The sequence below is a fragment of the Rhinopithecus bieti genome, unplaced genomic scaffold (assembly GCF_001698545.2).
Source record: "Rhinopithecus bieti isolate Rb0 unplaced genomic scaffold, ASM169854v2 scaffold_7648, whole genome shotgun sequence".
Lineage (NCBI taxonomy): Eukaryota > Metazoa > Chordata > Mammalia > Primates > Cercopithecidae > Rhinopithecus > Rhinopithecus bieti.
This window is the reverse complement of record NW_016805609.1, coordinates 2,095,633-2,115,288: the sequence shown is the minus strand read 5'-3', so window position 1 is coordinate 2,115,288 and position 19,656 is coordinate 2,095,633. Positions and strand designations below refer to the sequence as shown.

General features: G+C 37.3%; 1 protein-coding gene across 21 annotated transcripts in view; it reads left to right on the top strand.

The window, feature by feature from the left end:
* TRPM3 (transient receptor potential cation channel subfamily M member 3) overlaps positions 1 to 19,656 on the top strand; it is a 931,696-nt gene that overhangs the window by 617,577 nt on the left and 294,463 nt on the right. For all 21 annotated transcript variants that reach the window (XM_017873090.1, XM_017873069.1, XM_017873076.1 and 18 more), the window contains exons 4-5: positions 2,394 to 2,607; positions 5,873 to 5,997. In XM_017873090.1, the coding sequence (XP_017728579.1) occupies positions 2,394 to 2,607; positions 5,873 to 5,997 (339 nt within the window). The remainder of the gene's footprint in view (positions 1 to 2,393; positions 2,608 to 5,872; positions 5,998 to 19,656) is intronic.

The following is a 19,656-nucleotide window of genomic DNA, read 5'->3' as shown; positions in this document are numbered from 1 at the left end:
AAAAAGTAGCTAGGCATGGTGGCAGGCACCTGTAATGCCAGCTACTCAGGAGGCTGAGGCGGGAGAATTGCTTGAACCCAGGAGGCAGAGGTTGCGGTAAGCCAAGATTGCACCACTGTACTCCAGGCCAGGCAACAGTGCGAGACTCCATCTCAAAACAAACAAACAAAAACAACAACAACAAACAAAAACACAGCGAAGGTGCCTGGAAATAAACTCTCTCAGTTTTGGCAGTATGAAAATATCTATAATCTCTCATTTTTAAAAGATAGTTTTGCTGAGTATAGAATTCTAGACTGACAGGTGATTTCTCCTGACACGTTGAAAGTTTTGGCTTCAGTGTCTATTGTTGCTGTTGAGGAGTAAGTCTTCAGTCTAATGACTATTCTTTGTACATGATCTGTCTTTATGTCCAGCTACTTCTGAGGAATTTCTCCTCCCTTTGGTGTTATGTGTGATGTGTATATAAGTGAGGTTTCTTGTCACTTGCCTGCTTAGAATTCACTGAACTTTCTGCATCTTAGAATTGGTATCTTTCTATAATTCTGAGGAATACTCAGCCAATATTTCTTCCAATATTGCCTCCTCCCCATCATCTCTTTTATTTCTATCTATAATTCTGATTATCTCCTCCAAGCTCCATTATTTTTCTTTTATGTTTTCAAATCCTTTGTTTTCCTGGCTGCATCTCATTTATCTTCTGTATCTATTATCGTTATATCTAATATGTAATTTAACTTATCCATTTAAATTTTCATTTAATTATTACATTTTGATTACTAGACGTTCTGTTTGGTTCTTTTCATATGTATACATATGCATGTATACATCATTTTTTAGTTTCTTGCTCCTTACTCTTACACTCAATCATCTCATTTATGCTTTTTAACCTATTAAACAGTTATTTTATAGCCTGTATCTGATCATTTCAATGACTTTCAGGATCTTATTCTGGTACCTGTTGTTTCTATTGATTCTCATTCATGCTGCCTTATTTCCTGTATCATTTATTTTATTGTTTTACTGTGAAATGCTTATTTCCCCATGAGAATTATATCAGGCATGGATTGATGACACATTCTTCCATAGATAATCTGCATTTACTTCTACAAGTTATCTGGAACCATTGTCCAGTCAGAACTGTCTAACATTAAACACTGCTTGGCAATTCTCAAACCATACTGATGGTGTGAATATGGACAAGGCCTGCGTGGGGGCCTGATTGTATTTAAAAATAATCAGAGGGGAAATGTTTTCCTCATCCACCCAGAGTCACGGTTGAGGTAGGCAAGTTTTCTTGCCATCTTCTTTTGTACATCAGGCTTATTTAATTTTTTTCTTTCTTACATTTGAGGATGATCCCTTTGAAGTATACCGGCCCTATGTGGGATCCCATACTAAATTCTCCCATAAAAGCATTAAATTCAAACCTGCATGCAACCATTAAATCAGATGCTCTAGGTCTTCCAGGGTTTAGGAAAGACACTCAGGGTCAAATCCTGCTTTGGTACTCCCTAACCTCCTGAGGTTCTAAACTGCTTCTTTGTTTAGGAGTCTCAATAATTCTTTTTTTCATGCCAGCTCAGAAACCTATTTCAAAGGACTTTCTATATTTGCCTAGTTTTTCAGTTGTTTCCAGCTAGAAATTGAAGTTTTTATATAATTACATTGAGACCTAAATGAGTATCTATATATATGGTTACATACATATTTATTACTGCATGCATTTACAGTATTTCATTTATATAGACTTATCATAACTTTATTTCCAGTTGCATTTGGTAACACCTTGATATTTGCTGTACATTCAAATTTTCAACTGTTCTTCAGGAATAGTTGTCCTGCCTTTTGCTGTGTTATTTAAAAGATAAACATTATATTTGGAATGCAGTTGTTATAGCTATAAATAAATGTAATTCACTATTACCTTATGTTAAAATTCTCATTACATTATGTAGAACTGTAGAATCTTTCACATTCTCTCAAAATAATAGGGTCACAGAAATAATAATATGTGCATCTAGTTAACATAAAGAGATATGAAAAATATTAGAAACATTTGAACTGTTGTACACACGTAAAGGGTGGTGAAATATAAACATGATTTCCTTTGAGCAAAGAACTTGGTCTGGGAAAAGTCATGCTTGTGCAGCATTTTAGAAAATCTAGTAATTTCAAAATGAATTATAATTTCAAGAAAGCCTTTAAAAATACAAACTCTTTGTCTAATGAAGGCTCTTTTGATAAAGCAAATGATCACCCCTTCTTAAAAAATCTGATTTTATATGAGACATTTTTGTCACATCATTGCACATATAATTGCAATCAGTAACGATAACCAGCCTCAGCCAGTCCTGCCTTGTCTCCCTAACTGATGTCCTTTCTTCTTCCAGTATGTGCGAGTATCTTTTGATACAAAACCTGATCTCCTCTTACACCTGATGACCAAGGAATGGCAGTTGGAGCTTCCCAAGCTTCTCATCTCTGTCCATGGGGGCCTGCAGAACTTTGAACTCCAGCCAAAACTAAAGCAAGTCTTTGGGAAAGGGCTCATAAAAGCAGCTATGACAACTGGAGCGTGGATATTCACTGGAGGGGTTAACACAGGTAATTGCAAGTGGAACAGAGAAAGTCAACATAGGCCATGGGAATGTTGTACCTGATACAATTTTCTGCTAAGGTTAATTATCTCTCTATCACCCCACTTCATCCCTACCCATGGGTCCATAGTTGCTAGTTATCTCTCCCTCCTTTATCTAAATGAGAACTGTAAAGTTATTTCTTAACCAAGAAGAATTACTTACACATAAGAAATGGGTTGGGATATTTAATAGTTGACTATACAGAATTCATAAACACGACTAATGGAAGTTCACAGGATATTTTTAAATAGCTTAAGTTGCCAGTAATTCTTTAAGGAATGACTTCTACTTTAAACTGAAAGCTCTACCTCTGTCCTTTACACAATTTCAAGTTTTCAAATTTGGTGCCAAATAGCTTTAATTTTTGCGAAATGACATTTCCCTCTGGGACATAAAGGCGAAATCTAGGGCATTACGTGTTTATTTTTTAAAATATTTTATTAACTCCTCACTGTGCCAATAGAAGACACACCTCATTATGAATTCCAAAGAATTTTTCCTTCCTGCCATCTATATTGTGCTATGGATGCATTCTTAAATCATTTCTTACCAGCCCACCTATAGTTAAGTGCTTATTTGCAGAACATTTTTGATGTGCACCAGATAATGGAATGGATGCCTGTAAATGTTTTTGGCATATTCTGTGGGTCTGAAGTCTGAGGTGCCAATTGGAAATGCAGAGGTAATGTTGCAATAAGTTAAGGTAAACTTATTACAAGCCCCAAAGTCTGTACATGTGGATACATCCGTAGTTAATGGAATATTCTAAACGTAACTCTCGTCCAGTTAGTTTTAAATAACATGTTATCTTGGGCCAGGTATGGTGGCTCATGCCTGTAATCCCAGCTCTTTGGGAGGCCAAGGAGGGTAGATCACCTAAGGTCAGGAGTTCAAGACCAGCCTGGCCAACATGGTGAAACCCTGTCTCCACTAAGAATGCAAAAATTAGCCCGGCATGGTGGTGGGCACCTGTAGTCCCAGCTACTCAGGAGGCTGAACCAGGAGAACTGCTTGAACCTGGGAGGTAGAGGTTGCAGTGAGCTGAGATCGTGTCACTGCACTCCAGCCTGGGCAACAAGAGCAAAACTGTGTCTCAAAAAATAAAAATAACACGTTATCTTAATGTTGTTTAATTTTGCATTTGTAGTATGGATGCTATTTGAGTAAGACCTACACTGAGAATTCTCTTAAATACCTAGAATTTGTGAACATTCTGCACACAGCTACATAAAGATATTTCAGCGACGAAGTCTGCAGATTGCTCATGTTCAATGTTATTATGTGAAATTCTGACGCAGCCCATACGCTGACATGATCTTAGAATGACCTGCTTAGCTCTTTAATGTTTATCCTGTAGTAATCAAATATCTACAGAGCAATTTTTCTTTCAATGACTGTTCAGGTTTTGGATTCCATGTTTCCCTCTCAACTCAGCAGGCCTCATTTGCCTGTGATTATTGTCTATTGCATTCCTGTCACATAGAGACCAACTCAATGGGTTCTACAGGTTCAAAAGAAAATCTTACCAATGCTCTATTTCTAAGAACTTGGAATACTATTTATTGTTTTTATTCTTTCATAAAATGCATTCAATATCAAAAGAATAATTTATAGTCTACATACTACAAACCCAAGAGTTCATCTCTGCCTCACTCCAGGCTTACTGTTCAATCCAATACCCAAAGTGAGGTTCTGATGATAAAGTGTTAAAGTTGGGTAAGAGGTATTGATAGAATTGTGCAGACAGTTGAGCATACCATAAAGTTAAACTTCTTGTTCCAGGGCTGGCCCTAAAAGGAGTTTTGTATTGGAAACAACTGGAAACAATTTAATATTGATATTCACAGTCTTCTTTTGGGGAGTTTTGTTTTGCTGTTTATTGGTTCGGGTTTTTGTTATTTTGGTTTTTTGTTTACCAGTACTCTCACTCAGAAGATTCATACGTAAGATAATAAGTGAAAATGATATTCTTTCCAACACTCCTGAATAGCTCAACATGGATTAATGGCCATTTACACTGTTTTGTTATTTGCTTTTTAAACAGTGATTCTTCCTGTTTCATCTTATGAATATTTCAATATTGGGCTACTTAAATACACATGTCTTTTCCCATGATTAAATTGCCTGGTGTGTTTCATGTGTTTAGTTAGTTTAGTGCACAGGGTCTGAGATCTTCCTCTAGGCTAGCCCCTGAGGTGTAGGAAGACAAATAAGGCACTGACCCTCCAACTTTCCTCTCAAAGAGTTTTACTGTTAGGAGAGACACCTTCGCATATAATTATGAATCACTGCAGAACATGTTAAGTGACATACTCAGCTATTCAAAATTTACAAACTGCAATATGTTCAAATGGAGAAGAAATCAAATCCAACTCAACATTCATATAGGAAATGGCACTAGGTATAAATTTTTCCTGGAGAAATGACTGGAACTTTGATAAGCAGAAACATCTTTTCTTAGAGGATATATCTTATACGTCTTCTCATAAAAATGATCATTTGAGAGGGAGGTTAAGAGAATTAGAAATTGCATCTTCTTTAAATGGTTTTTAAAAAGGTAAGAGTTATGCTGCCTACCATCTTGTAAACTGAATTTTCTCACCCTTAACTATGATGGGGAGGGTCATTTTAACAGAAGAGGAAAATAATTAGAATGATGAAGATTAAAAGGTGTGTCTATATATTTTAACACAAATTTTCCACAGAATAATCCAACACTGTCTTTATGAGTAGGTTCTCATAGAGGTTAACACAATCTCAAACTGAATAACTCATGTCTTTGAATGATTTTAACTCATATACAGACTGTGGTGTAGATTTAACATACCATTATACATGGTGCTTTTAACATGACACAGTCAAGCTGTTGGTTTCTAATCATTCTAACAAATTATTATGCTTATAAGAAAAAGAGTTTCTAAGTTTAAAAAATTGTATTTATTCTTTTTATAAACATTGGATGCTTTTTGTTTTTTCATATAAATTGGAGTAAGAAATGCAATGCTAGAATTCATATACAAATCCTGCCAAAGCATCTGGCATCACAGCCACGAGTTTATGTTTCCTCCTAAATACAAGTAGTTTGTATAGACATGTGTCAAAATTTTATATTCAATTTATTTAACCTCAGGAGAAACCATTATCACAATTTTCTTTAGAATGATGGGAAGGTATTTGCTTTAAAAAACAAAAACAATGCTTCTCCCTTTTTTTTTTTTTTTTTTTTTTAGGTGTTATTCGTCATGTTGGAGACGCCTTGAAGGATCATGCATCTAAGTCTCGAGGAAAGATATGCACCATAGGTATTGCCCCCTGGGGAATTGTGGAAAACCAGGAGGACCTCATTGGAAGAGATGTAAGTCCTGAGTGCTGTCCTTTTCCACGACTTCTCCTAGAGGGGATATCAGAACAGTATAACAAAATTAGTATTCAAAATGTGCATATTATAGTACTCTTTTAGTCCCCACTCACTAAAATGAAACTTATGTTGAGGAATGGTTTCTTGGGCAAATACTTATTTCTAAAATCTCTATGCAAACTCCAGGTCAATTCTTATGATCGAGAAAGGTCCAAAGTAAGACTTACCACCTACCCCCTCTCTGCTTAAATCAGTGGTCTTTCTTCACCCATCAAATCCTGCCATTACTCTTGGTATAGTGATATTAACATTCATTAACACCACTTAATATATGGCAACATGAACTCATTGACCGATATACTAAATACAGAGTCTCCACACCCCAGGGCTCTAGCATCTTTATAATTTGAGTATCTTTCACCTAGCTCCTAAGAGTTGCAGAGAGAGATTCTTTTCATTTCAAAGTACCATGAGGTCTATCTGAGCCACAAAAAAAATTTTTTTTAAGTGGCTAAGAATTAACTGGTCTTAAACTTCTTCTTCTATTATGATGCAATACAATGCAGCTGTCTTATTTTAATCCAACAAAATATATGCAATTTTTAAAAATGCAATGCAAAATACTTTGAATTAAAAAAAAAATGTCATCCTAGGGCTCACTGTCCTGCCCTTTGCAAATCTTAAAATGTGTTGTATGAGTTACCAATGACAATGCAGGCGTTTAAAAAAGGAAGTAGGATCTATTTGACCCTAAGCAGTGGTATTTCCCCAGGGGCTTGCATTTCTCCTGAAAATTTACCTAAATGGGACAGACTGTGATGCATTTGAGTGGCAGACACTTTCATCTCAGTTTTAAGTAAAACATACATTTCAAAAAAACTAAATGTCATGAAATACAAGCTGCAAACAAACTCCGTTGGCCTTAAAAAATATCTTTATGGGGTATAAATGCAGATGTCTTCTGTACATATATTGCATAGTGACCAAGTCTAGGCTTTTAGTGTACCCATCACCTGAATAGTGAACATTGTACCCAACAGGTGATTTTTCAGCCCTCACCCCTTCCACCTTTCGTAGTGTCCAATGTCCATATTCCACTCTGTATGTCCATGTGTGCCTAGTATGTAGCCCCCACTTACAAGTGAGGACATGCAGTATTTGACTTTGTTTCTGAGTTATTTTACTTAGGAAAATGGACTCCAGTTCCATCCATGTTGCTGCAAAAGACATGATTTCATTCTCTGTTATGACTAGGCAGTATCCCACTATATATATCTGTATGTGTGTGTATAGTATATAGTATGCCTTTATATGATAGTGGCGGAGTATATATATAGTGATGCATATAAATATATAGTGGGATATTAGTTATATAGTGGGATATTATTAGATATATATACTATACTCATATTTAGTGGGATTAATATATAGTGGGATATATATATAGTCGATATATATATATAGGATATATATGATTAGTGGAGCTATACGTATATATATACATATACACATCCAATCCTCCATTGATGGACACTTAGGTTGATTCTGTATTTTTGCCGTTGTTGATTGTGCTGCAATAAACATGTAAGTGCAGGTGTCTTTTTTATATAATGATTTGTTTTCCTTAATTAAAAAAACACTTTAAATCCATTAGAACCTTTATTTTAAGTGATAACAAGTGTCCACATCAATGATATCAGATTGCACATATAAATGCTAATTTATCCAGGATACATAGGTCAAGGGATGAGATAATATTCTCTTAATTAAAATTTATTGGCTGTTTCATATTACATTTACAAATTGAATATCTCAGCAACAACTTCCAAAGTGTTATGTAGGCAGACCTGACTGGAAAAGTAAGTGCTACTAATTTCTTCAAAGTATCTGAGGCTAGTCTTTCATGTAATATATTTGAGGTAATACTTAGATTCCAAATTGGCTTTTAATTGTATGTTGATTTTGCACTGGAACAAATGTACGTCTTAAAGAATTAGAATATGCCAAAATGCTTTCAGCAGCAAAATCATTTAATAATGTATATTAATACATAAATTAATTATTAAAAACATATTGATTCAAAAGTCATTTTGAAATATTCATAGCTTCAGGATCGCTATTGTAAACTCAAATTATTATTTTTCAGTTTGAAGGCGGACACTATTTTGAACTTCCTCATTCAGATGAACTAGGAATAAATGGCAGTTGATTGTTTCTTTATGCAAGATGGAGTACCTAAATAATTTCCTTAGTTGCCTAAGCATTTGCAGAGAATGTTGGCCTACTGACTCTTTGTATTATTTTGTTTATTCATCTTATAAATTTTATAAGATTGCAGAAAGACAGTACTTCTATTACATTTACTTACCTTGTTGAATTGGAAGAATCACTTCTGATTCTTCTACCTCCCATTCCAGCTTTTTCTCTGACTTTACCTTCTCCTTTCACTCCTCTTTTCTTCTTCTTCTTTTGTTTCTCCCCATTGCTTCTTCCCAGTTGTATGCAAGTAGAAACTTACGCTTTCCAATGGAAATTATTGACATTGTCTGCCTTCCCAACTGAAAATAGTCTTGATCCTAGCATAGAGGGCAGAAAAATGTTCAGTAAATGTGTGCATCCATCATCCCTGTTCCTGAGGGTCTCATAAAGGCAAACCACGGCTCACAAAGAACCAGGTGGACCATGGGAGAGACTATTGCAAAAAGGAAATGGAAGTGGCAGGTTATAGAAAACACAGGAAAGACAGTTGTATTTTACTTTTTCAGTAAATCTTTCACAGGGATCTATTGAATTTTGACCACTCTGTTACTTTCTTCCCTTAAAACTGGGGAACTAGAATATACCTAGGATTTCTCAGGCTCTTGTGTGATAACAGAGTTTGTTTTTCAACTTATAAATTATCTGGAGTGAAAGTACTATTTTTAATGTACAAGATTTATGACATAGTTTGAGATAAATTTTTATACATGTTCACTATTCCAATATGATAGCTAAAAGGTAATATGATGCTAGGTTGCCATTAAAAGAGGTGTTTGAATGAAATGATGGTGGTCACTAGTGAAGATTCCCCCCAAAATTATCAAATTAGAAATATTATCTGGTAAGCTTCTTACACAGTCGCAACCCTTCCCAGCTAGCTTAATGTACCGCCATCCGTTCTTTTTCTTTCATTTTATATAATCAAAATCACATGTAATAAACATCAAAAAATAAACCTTTTAGCATCAGACATCAGATAGCAGAGAAAAAAATACAATGTATTATTAAAAATCTTTACCACTTCGGAATTCTATCAAAATGCAATCATTCGAAACAATAGAATAGCTGCATCTTTGGTCAAGTCTGTTTATACTCCAGAATAGTATTGAAGAGGTACAAAATAAATGTCAAGGGAAATCTGGGAAATGTGTTGGAAATAAATCCAAAGATAAAAGAAAGGCTCTGTTTCTTATGCCTGATATTTTATTGCAGTAGATTTATTTCCAAACTGATGGAAAATATAAAGTATTTTATTTTTGTGGGGCTGGCTCTCAGATGAGAAGAAGCTTCACTTTTAGAAGCTGAACATTCAAGTACTACTAGAATTATTTTATTTATTGATAGAAGTAGTGAGCACAGCAATTGCTATTCATCTTAATCGCTTTAGGATGGCACTAGCAAGGCAAATACTAGTCCTAAAGATAAAGAAGACAACTTCCTTGTCTTTGAGTGTGCTTCTAGATATTCTGAAACATTCACCTCTCTTCAGGTCTCATCTCACAGCTGGGCTTCAAGTTACTTAAGTGCACAGCATTTGTCTTTGGATTCTCAGAACCCAACTTAGAGCCTCACACTTAGTAGGTGCTCAGTAAATATTGATGGAGATGGATTGGGCATGGTGAAATTCAAGCTACAGGGAAAATAAATATTATGGAACAGATAATGATAAATCTTACCTACTTCACGTTTTTATCACGACTTCATCTCTAATCCTATCCCCAAGCTGCATCACATGATTGTGACTACAGTGGGGACATTTTTAAACCAAGCATCTGGATGTAAAACCATTTTCTTAGATAGCAACTCAAGGTGGAAGGTGGAAGGTAAGGGGCCTATTGGGTGTGGAGGTAAAACAGTGCGGGATGGAAATAGGCCTTTCTCTAAAGCCTTTGAAAGATGTGTGATCTACTCAGCCGAGTGACAGCACTAGCCTTGATGTTTTAAATTTAAATATTATCTACTCTGTTTAACCAAACCCTTCTTTTCTCCATTAATAGATCAAACAACAGACTTTGGTGAGGAATAAGGCTATGAATACTGAGGTGGTAATCATTTTTTCCCCTGCCACTTAGGCCTGAAAACATATACTGTTTCAGTTATTGCGGTTGACTCCACCTCTGTGGTTTCTCCATATTATTTCTACCATCCCTCTCCTCTATTACTATCCATAATCCTACACTTCATCAAATTTAGTTCAAGGCTCACTTCCACCAGGACATCTTTCCTGACTAACTTCACCCTTAACGTCATATCCCTGATTGTAATGTTCCCACAGTTGTCTTCTTCCTCCCCAACTGTCTTAGTCTTTTCAGATTTCTGTAACAAAATGCCACAGACCAGGGGGCTTATAAACAATAGAAATTTATTTTTCCACAATTCAGGAGGCTGGACAGCACCTTCCTGCTGTGTCTTCACATGGTGGAAAGAGATAGGGATCTCTCTGGGATCCCTTTTATAAGGCCCTAATCCCATTCATAGGGCCCCACCCTCATGACCTGATCACCTCCAAAGGTCCCCTCTCCTCACTATCACCTTGGAAGTTTGAATTTCAACATATAAATTTGGGGGAAGAAGGGACATAAACATTCAGTCCATTGCACCAACTTAATTAAAAACTCCCCAAAATGAGGACTGAATTATTTCTTGTTAACCCTTAATGTCATAGTTTGTATGAACATGACACATTGACATGCCACTTAAACTCTGTAAGATTTGGTTTCTTCATCTCTATAAAAATACTTGTTCTGCCTGTCTTCACACAATTTCTATGAGCATCATCACAATAATAGTAATTATAATTTATTGAGCTCTTATTTGATTATGCTCTGTGATTGCATATATTAGCTTTACAAGGTATGTATTATACCCCCTTTATAGTTGAGTAAACAAGGATCAAAATCAAGATCCAACTGCCTCCAATGCCCGTTTTCTTAAATATATGTATGTCAAGTAAGATGTTAGAAAATATTCAATGCTAGTGTGTCTTTATTGTTGGTTGAGATATTGGCACATATCTGTGACGGTAAATCGAACTCAGAGGTAGACTCGATGCATGACCGGAGCCCCTTCCTTTGTCCCTAGAGAATCTTGACCTGGATAGAGGATTCTGAAAGTATCACCAGTGTAAAGTCAAGAAAGAGCTTCCAATGAAATGTAATTTTCATATGACACAGTTTGAATTTAGATTTCCTACTTTAGAAAACAAGCTGACCAGATTTGTGTCAGGTAAATGAACAGTTTCTGAAGCCTTGATTGTTTGTCTTCTCTGAAATCTAGATTAACAAGACACATACCAATTTAAAAACCCAGACGTAATCACAAGACGAAGCTCTTTCCATTTTAACTTGAGGATGGAAATTGTGTTTGGGTAGATTTACAACACATCATCTTGTGTGGTTATTACATTATCTTCACATTCAATGATGTCTTCTATTTTCCCTAAACTATAGATTTATTTCTCCAAGTTGTATAGCCTGGAAGAGTTTCTTATGTTTAATTGGAAAGTGCTCTTTTGATGCCATCTTTATGTTTCAAGCCAGGAGACATCAAGTTCAATAACACAATTGATTGCTAATTTAATGTAGTTATCAAGTCAGTACATTTGTTACTTATTTCTGAGGCAAGCCAAATATGACTTCATCTTATAAGCTCAGAAAACTTCCCAGGAGTGGCCCTGGCATGGAGTTGATTGGATTTTTACGATTAGGTTAGATAAGATGTATCTGGGGATGTGTGAGGAAAAGGTCGGAGACAAGGACACCCGCCCAAATCTGTTATAATTATACCAGACAGGGTCAATGCTTGCTGAGCCTGGACCACACTCAGGTTTGGAGCTAACTACCTTAGTCACATTCACTTACGTGGGGAACGTGGTTCTAGTGAGAATAATGATGAGTTTGGATCTGGGCATGTCGATTTTGACTTTCCTTTGAGGTATCGATCTATATGAAAATATCTGGCAGGACAGTGAGTATGTGAGATAGAAGTTTAGAAGCACAATCTGGCTACACACTTAGAGTTGGAAGGCATCTCATACAGATGGCAATTAAAGCCATTGTGGTGGGTGGGAGAGTATACAGATGAGGAAAAGGAGAGCTTACCCCTGGATCCTCATGGTCTCCAGCTTTTAATGGATGAGCAGAGGACAAGCAGCCTGCAAAGGAGACCATAGAAATGTCTGAGAGGTAGAAGCAAAGTCAGAGGGAGCCATGCAAGCCAAAAGAAGAGTGTGTTTCCGAAGGAGGGTGTGAAGGGCAATGCCAAGTTCTACCAAGAGGCTGAGGAAGGCAGAGACCTGGAAGTGCCCATCCATTTCATCAAGATGGGTATCACTGGCATTACTGGTCAAAACTGTTTCAGAAGAATGGTGACAAGGCAGCACTTTTTAATGGGTTCAGGAGGGAAAAGTGGAGAAGCAGATTTGGCAGAGACCTCTTAGAGGTTTTGGCTGTGAAGAGGAGAGATCCAGGTAGCCAAAGGGAGCCACAGTGTGAGGAAATTTTTCCTTTAAGATGGGGGAGACTGGAGTTTGTTTATGTGCCGATGGTAGAAAGGGACATAGGGACAGAGGTGATAAGTGATGAATAACTCCTAGAAGGGCCATGAGGTGATGGGGCCCAGAGCTAAGGAGGAAAGATCAGCTGTGGGTACACTTATCACTGAAGGAGAATGGGAGAGAGTATACATGTGGAAGACTGGTGTCAGGATGTCGAAGGAGTTTTAACCTGGAGGTTTATCATTCATCACTGAAAGAATAATAATAGCCCCAACAAGTAAAATAATATTCACACTTCTGTAGAGCTTACTGTTAGCACCCTTCTAAGCACTTTTACATAGATAAACTCATTTAATTCTCACAGTGGCATTCAGAATTCATCAGTTTTAGCATTACTATCATCTTTCCAATATTCTCTAACTGGTAAAGGATGTTTCTGGGATTTAAACCTAGGCCACCTAGCTCCCCAGACCATATTCTTAGCCATTATCCTTTGCAGCATAGAGACCAATACTGCTTCTCAATATTAAGAACAGCTCTTATTTACTTGAGATCATATTTTCATTGTTCTACGAGTTTTCTATCTCAGTTAATCCTTATAATACTTCAATGGGGTGATTATTCTTATTCTCCATGTACATATGGAGACATTGAGACACAGAGAATAAATAACTTGCTTAGGGTCATCCAACTGGCAAGCGTGTAGATCACCTGCCACATGGAGAAGGGATGGTATTCGGGTCAGAGAGGTGAGGAGAGTGAGTGGAGGATGTTAGTCACCCCAATGGAACAGAAACCAGAACTGATTAGAGCCCAGGGAAGAAATGCCAGGCAGCACAGAGGACTCTGGGTGGCAAGGGGATGGGGACTAGAGGTTATGAAACTATGCTGCATCAACCAGTTTAGAATAAAGGGGAGAAGACACATTTTGAAGCCTTAAAGAAGCAAGAAGTAAAAATGATACTATTAATACACTATTATGTTAGTTATCTATTGCTGTGTAAAAAAAGAATACCTCAAAAGTAATGGCTTTGTATTAGTAGATTCTTACATTGCTATAAAGGAATACCTGAGACTGGGTAGCTTATAAAGAAAAGAGGTTTATTTGGCTCAGGGTTCTGCAGGCTGTAAGAGAAACATGATGCCTGCATCTGCCCCTAGTGAGGGCTTCAGGAAGCTTCCACTCATGGCAGAAGGCAAAGGGGGAGCTGGCACACCACATAGTGAGGAGAAGGAGGAAGAGAAATGCCAGGCTCTTTTAAACGAAGAGCTCTCATGTGCACTGACAGAGCAAGAGCTCCCTAATTACCGTGGGGAGGGCAACAAGTCATTCATGAAGGATCTACCTCCGTGACCCAAACACTTCCCACTAAGCCTCACCTCCAACATTGGGGATTACATTTCAACATGAGGTTTGGGGGAGACAAGCGCTCAAACTCTATCAGGCTTAAACAACAAACACTGATGATCTCACAGTTGCTGAGGGCCAGGAATGTATGAGTGGCTTGTCTGAGTGCTTCTGGCCTTGGCTCTCTCTTGAGCTCACAGCCAGGATGGCAGCTGGGACTGCACCATCTGAGGGTTTGGATCGAGCTGCAGTATCCTCCTCCAAGATGACTTATTCAGGAGGTCCTTGCCGTGTGGACCTCTTTACAGGGCTGCTTCATCATCTTCACACATGCCACTGGCTTCCCCCAGAGTAAGTAACGTGAGAGAGAGCTAAGAGAAACCTTTTTATGACCCAGTTTTGGAAGCCACACACTATCACTTCTGTTTTATTCTATCCCTTAGAAGTGAGTCACTGAGTCCAATCTAGACTAGAGAAGAGTTTCAAAGAATTGTTGGAGATATCTTTTAATCACCCCACTCATACATGGTGATTTCTAAAGGATGTAACCTCTTTCAGAACTCAAGAGCCTTTTCCCACTGCCAGTAGGTTCTGTAGCTGAATGGTACAGGGTTCCCCGCAGGATTGGGCAAAGGCAGCAAGTCCACTTGTGTGGAAAGCATGAAATGAGGACTGTGCTGCTCTCTGCAGTGTGCAACTTAAGGGACACATTTTCAAAGTGCTGCAGAAAGACATAATTGTTCCACCCATGGATTTCAGTGGGAGTCACACTGCTAATGTATCTGGGCACTCTTTGGAAATGGATTCCTGGTTTTGCTGGTTTCTTGTTTGGATTGCTGAGCTGAAAGGCAGCATCTGGGTTTCAATAGGACCCCGCTCTACACCTGTCCTTACAGCCGAGGTGCCTGAATGGGAAATAACCAGCCAGTGTCCCTGCTGGCTCAGGCCTCACTACAATTGTGAGGACACACAGAGCCTTTCTTTTTTTCATTTCATTCTCTCAGTCCCCACGTTCCTTTATCTCAGATGCACAGGTTCCTTCCCACTTCTCAGCAGTATCCCATCTTCCCTCCCAGAAACGGATGCCTGATCCTAAGAGAATCTCCCCACTCCTTTTGTTTCTCTCTCCAAAGCACAAAGCCATTTTGCTGCCTGCTGGTGGCTTTCCTGACCTCTCTATACATACGGTTCTAGATAGCTCATCTGGAAATAATCTGATCAGCTATCAGAAGGACTTTCATGCCCAGATGAGCCACTGATAAAAATGTCCAGCAGTAAAACCAACCCTAATATCGTCTACAAATTTACAATCAGACTGGGTCCTCTGGCTTCCCTCTTAAAATCTACAAGGGATTTAGAGAAAAGAGTGGGATTAGTGGGGCAAATTTGACCAAGACACCTCACCTCTCTGAGCCCCTATAGTTCCTTCCACCTATAAAGTAAGTCTTCAATGGGTTAATGCTTGGGAAATTGTCCATCACAGTGCCTGGCATGCAATAAGTGATGAATAAAGCCTAATATTTTTCAGCCTAAATTAAAATGATGGTGCTGTTAGGAAAGAATGATTGTTTGGGCCACAGATCCACTGCTCTGCCGCTTGCCTGGAGCATGTTGGTACACAATTCAGCAGGTAATGAGGTTTGGGTTTGCAGAAGGCCTGTGATTTTGATGGCACAAAAACCTGATTTAGTCCAGTTCAATTCTGTTTGGAAAAGTAGTCCCAGGTCATCAAACTGCCCTCGTATCGCAGAAAGCACCATAAAACGGAGAAGACCACAGGACGTGAAAGAACTACTTTTCTTTCTGTAGCCAACACACATTGAAGGTCACTATTCTGTGTTAACTTGAAAAGAGCAAAAGCACTGTTTAACACAGGCTGTCCAGACTCAATTTTAGAGACAGGAAACAGAAATTAGTCAAGTCCTCTAATTTACAGATGGAAAAACTATTGTTCAAAAGTTTCTTGCAATCTGTTTTGAACATTTTATTGTGAGATATTACCAAGATGCATGATTGTGTATCTCTTCAAGCCAGCATAATATTTACCACACATTATATTTCCTCAAGAAATTATTAATGAGTAAGTAAATGAATGAATGAATTCACAGACTTGCCCCATGTTAGAAATTAGTAACTAGAAGAACTAGAGCTGGAACACCCGTCTCCTGACTTCCTGTTTACTACTTCTGGGTGAGATCAGAAACGCTTGAAAATAGCTAGGAAAACTCAAGCAGGTTTCTTAGATTAGCTTCTGAATCACTGCTTTAAGCCCATGCAGAAAACACAAATGAAGCACTCTGCCTGACTGAAGGCTGTGCCATAGTGTCTCTGAATCGGTCCCTTCCTGGGTATGATGATGTCCCTACTAATGCCTTCTATAAAAGGGCTTTTACCTCCATTCACCTCTTAAACAGCTCCCCCTTCACTTCAGAGGGCCTCTTTCTTTCAAAGTCAAAGTATACAGAGGCCTGGGAACCAGAATTTTATCAGTCAGCCAGTATTAAAAGGTGTACAATGGATTAATGAGGCAAGAATTCTCTCATTTGCTCTTGAGGGACAAGAAAGAGAGGCAAATGTCATTACTTACAGGTATTGTGGCCCACGATGCTCAGAGAGTACTAAGTGTCTAAAATCCATTTCTAAATACATTTCTCTTCTAGATATACATACTACTATTTTTTATTTTTTATTTTGAAAAATTGTTTGTGGGTACATAGTAGGTATATATATTTATGGGGTACCTAAGAATTTTGATACACACATGCACTGTGAAAGAAGCACATCCTGGAGAATGGGGTAGTCATCCCCTCAAGGATTTATCCTTTGAGTTACAAATAATTCAGTTACATTCCTTCAGTTATTTTAAAATATATAATTAAGTTATTTTCGACTATAGTCATCCTATTGTGCCATCAAATAGTAGGTCTTATTCATTCTATGTTTTTTCTACCCATCATACTACTGTACTTACCAACTATAAAAGCTCACCTGATGTGAAGCCCTTTCAGACACCATTCAGCCTTTCTCGACTCAGGTTTCTTATCTGAACTGTAAAATGGGAAATTGTTCGAGTGACTGTCTTCTCAGTTCTCCAAAGATAGTACATAACCTGGATGATCCGTTACATGCAATGGATGGTGCAGGGCAGTAGGACTTAATTTCTCTGGAAAGCCTGGCTGAGAAACATGCCACGGTAATCCAATATACCTACAAATTGTGAACACATCACAATTGTTCTTACCACACAGCCACAATTCCAAAAAAGAAAAAAAAAAAGTTGTCTTTTACAATCTCTTAACAATGAAAATGGCTGCATTACTTCCAAAATTTTCAGAGGAAAAAATTCATTTGTATTCATGTTATTAAAATATATTTTTTTAATTTGGAAAGCATAACAGGAAGATTAACAAATCTTTTTAGATATGTAAATTATAACTCACACAAAAATAGATTGCTGGTATGTTTGCTATGAAGAATATTAAACGGATTTTGTAGGCACGTTAGACCAAACTGTATTCCTTTGAGGTATTTGGGAAGTTATTTCTAACTTTTCAGTTAAGCATCAAACAGTTTCAGACCATCACCCTCTTACATGCCTGGGAGGATACAGTAAAGAAAAAGCACTTTGCATATTTTGCCAACAAACTGCTGATTTTTTTTTTTTCTTTACTTACATTGATTTCTATCTCAGGCAAAATAAAAGTCACTGATTTGTCTCATATCATTTCATTTTGATCACTTGTTTACAATTGGAAAATCAGCTTATAGTTGGTAAAAGAGAGCAGAGGCGGAGAAGGAATTAACATTTATAGAATGCCTGCTACGAGCTTGGCATAGTGCTGCATACTTTGCACATATAATCTCAACTCATCCCAACAGGTAAATGGTTTTATCATTTCCCTTCTACAGATTAAAAAAGCGAGACTCAGATTCACATAGTCATTAGCAAAACAGATTCAAACAAATTTCCACGATTCGTATGTTCAGAATTATTCCAGGAATCGGCACATCTTTCTCCAATGATGACTGAAAACTAAATTAGGACACTTTACTTATTTTTCGATTTTTATCCCTTATTATTCAGCAGACAAACTCTGCCAAAATATGACCACATTTGACTTGCTTCCACATAAGATCAAAAGAAATGGGGATCAGTAAGATGAAGAAATTGAAATTCATGAGTGAAACTGTAAATTTGACCCTTTTGCTATGACCAGTTCAGATGTGCAGTATTCCCAAAGAGCCGCTGAGCTGTGTTCCACAAGAAAAGAAGGTCAAAAGTCAGAAGACCGGAGCACCCACGTCCTTAGAATACAGATACTGTATATAGAACAGATTAGATGATTTAATTTTCTTCTTTTATTCTTAGATTATGGTGAATATATCAGCTTGGCCGAGAATTATCTTCATTCCTTCATTCATTTGAAAATTTTGTTTTTATTGATAGTCTTTCAGTAGGTTCATAGGAATTAAAACATATGGGCTTATGTCTCAGCCAGCACAAATGCCTGGTGTTCATTATTACACACAGTTTAACCTCTAGAAAACCCACTGTCCCCTGCCTCTCACAGACTGCTTGGGTCTTACCCCTCCTTCTCAAGGAGTCTTACAGGAACTGCTACTAGAGAAGACAGAACAGTAACTAAAGCATGTTCTTTTGTCTATAAGCACAATGCAGAGGCACTTTAAGAACAGGAGAGTCTTTCTGCTGAGCCTCTTTCAATAAAGCATTAATATTTATTAACTTGCACTCTGCTGTACAATGAATGTTTTATGATCGAAAGCGAGTAGCAACAAAATGGAAATTTTAACCACAAGCAACCTACTCTTCCAGTGATAAGGAGCTCAGGATGGGGTTAGCAAACCACTGTCTCTGTGTTTCGGGAGACTCTTATGCAATCATCTAGACAAAGGAGTAATTGATTACTGTTCCATGCAATTACTAGAGACAGTAATCAAAAAGTTATAGACTTCTTTTATCAATAAGAGCCAACTAAAATGAAGCTGTGAATTAACCTTAAATCAATGCTGCATTAACAAATTCTACATTAATTCTACATTGATAAATTAACATTATAGCAATACTACATTAAATTAATGCTATATTAACAAAAAAGTCCTATATATTAATAGGACTAGGCTTTTTCAGAAGCTCAGAATTATATACACATTTTACATTTAAATTAGATCAATCCTTAAACAATTCAGAAAAGAAAGGATTTTTTTTTCAGTGTTGAACAAAAGCATGTCTGTCTCAAGTTTGCCTATTCATTCATTCATTCACTCACTATTAAGTATATTTTATTTGTCAGGCACATAGAAATGTAGGATTTTGAATTAGTTTCAAGGTCTAAAAAAATGACTTACATGAGTTCTTCACTATTGAGGACTGCCCTTATAAATCACTTTGTAATTCCTTTAACAAACTACTCAATCTTACTACAGCTTTTTATAGTGAGTTATTACATACTGAAAAAGAACAAGAGCATCTCGACTCTATAATTAATGTACACACTGCACAAAGGCACAAAATAAAATTCAGCAGCATTTATTT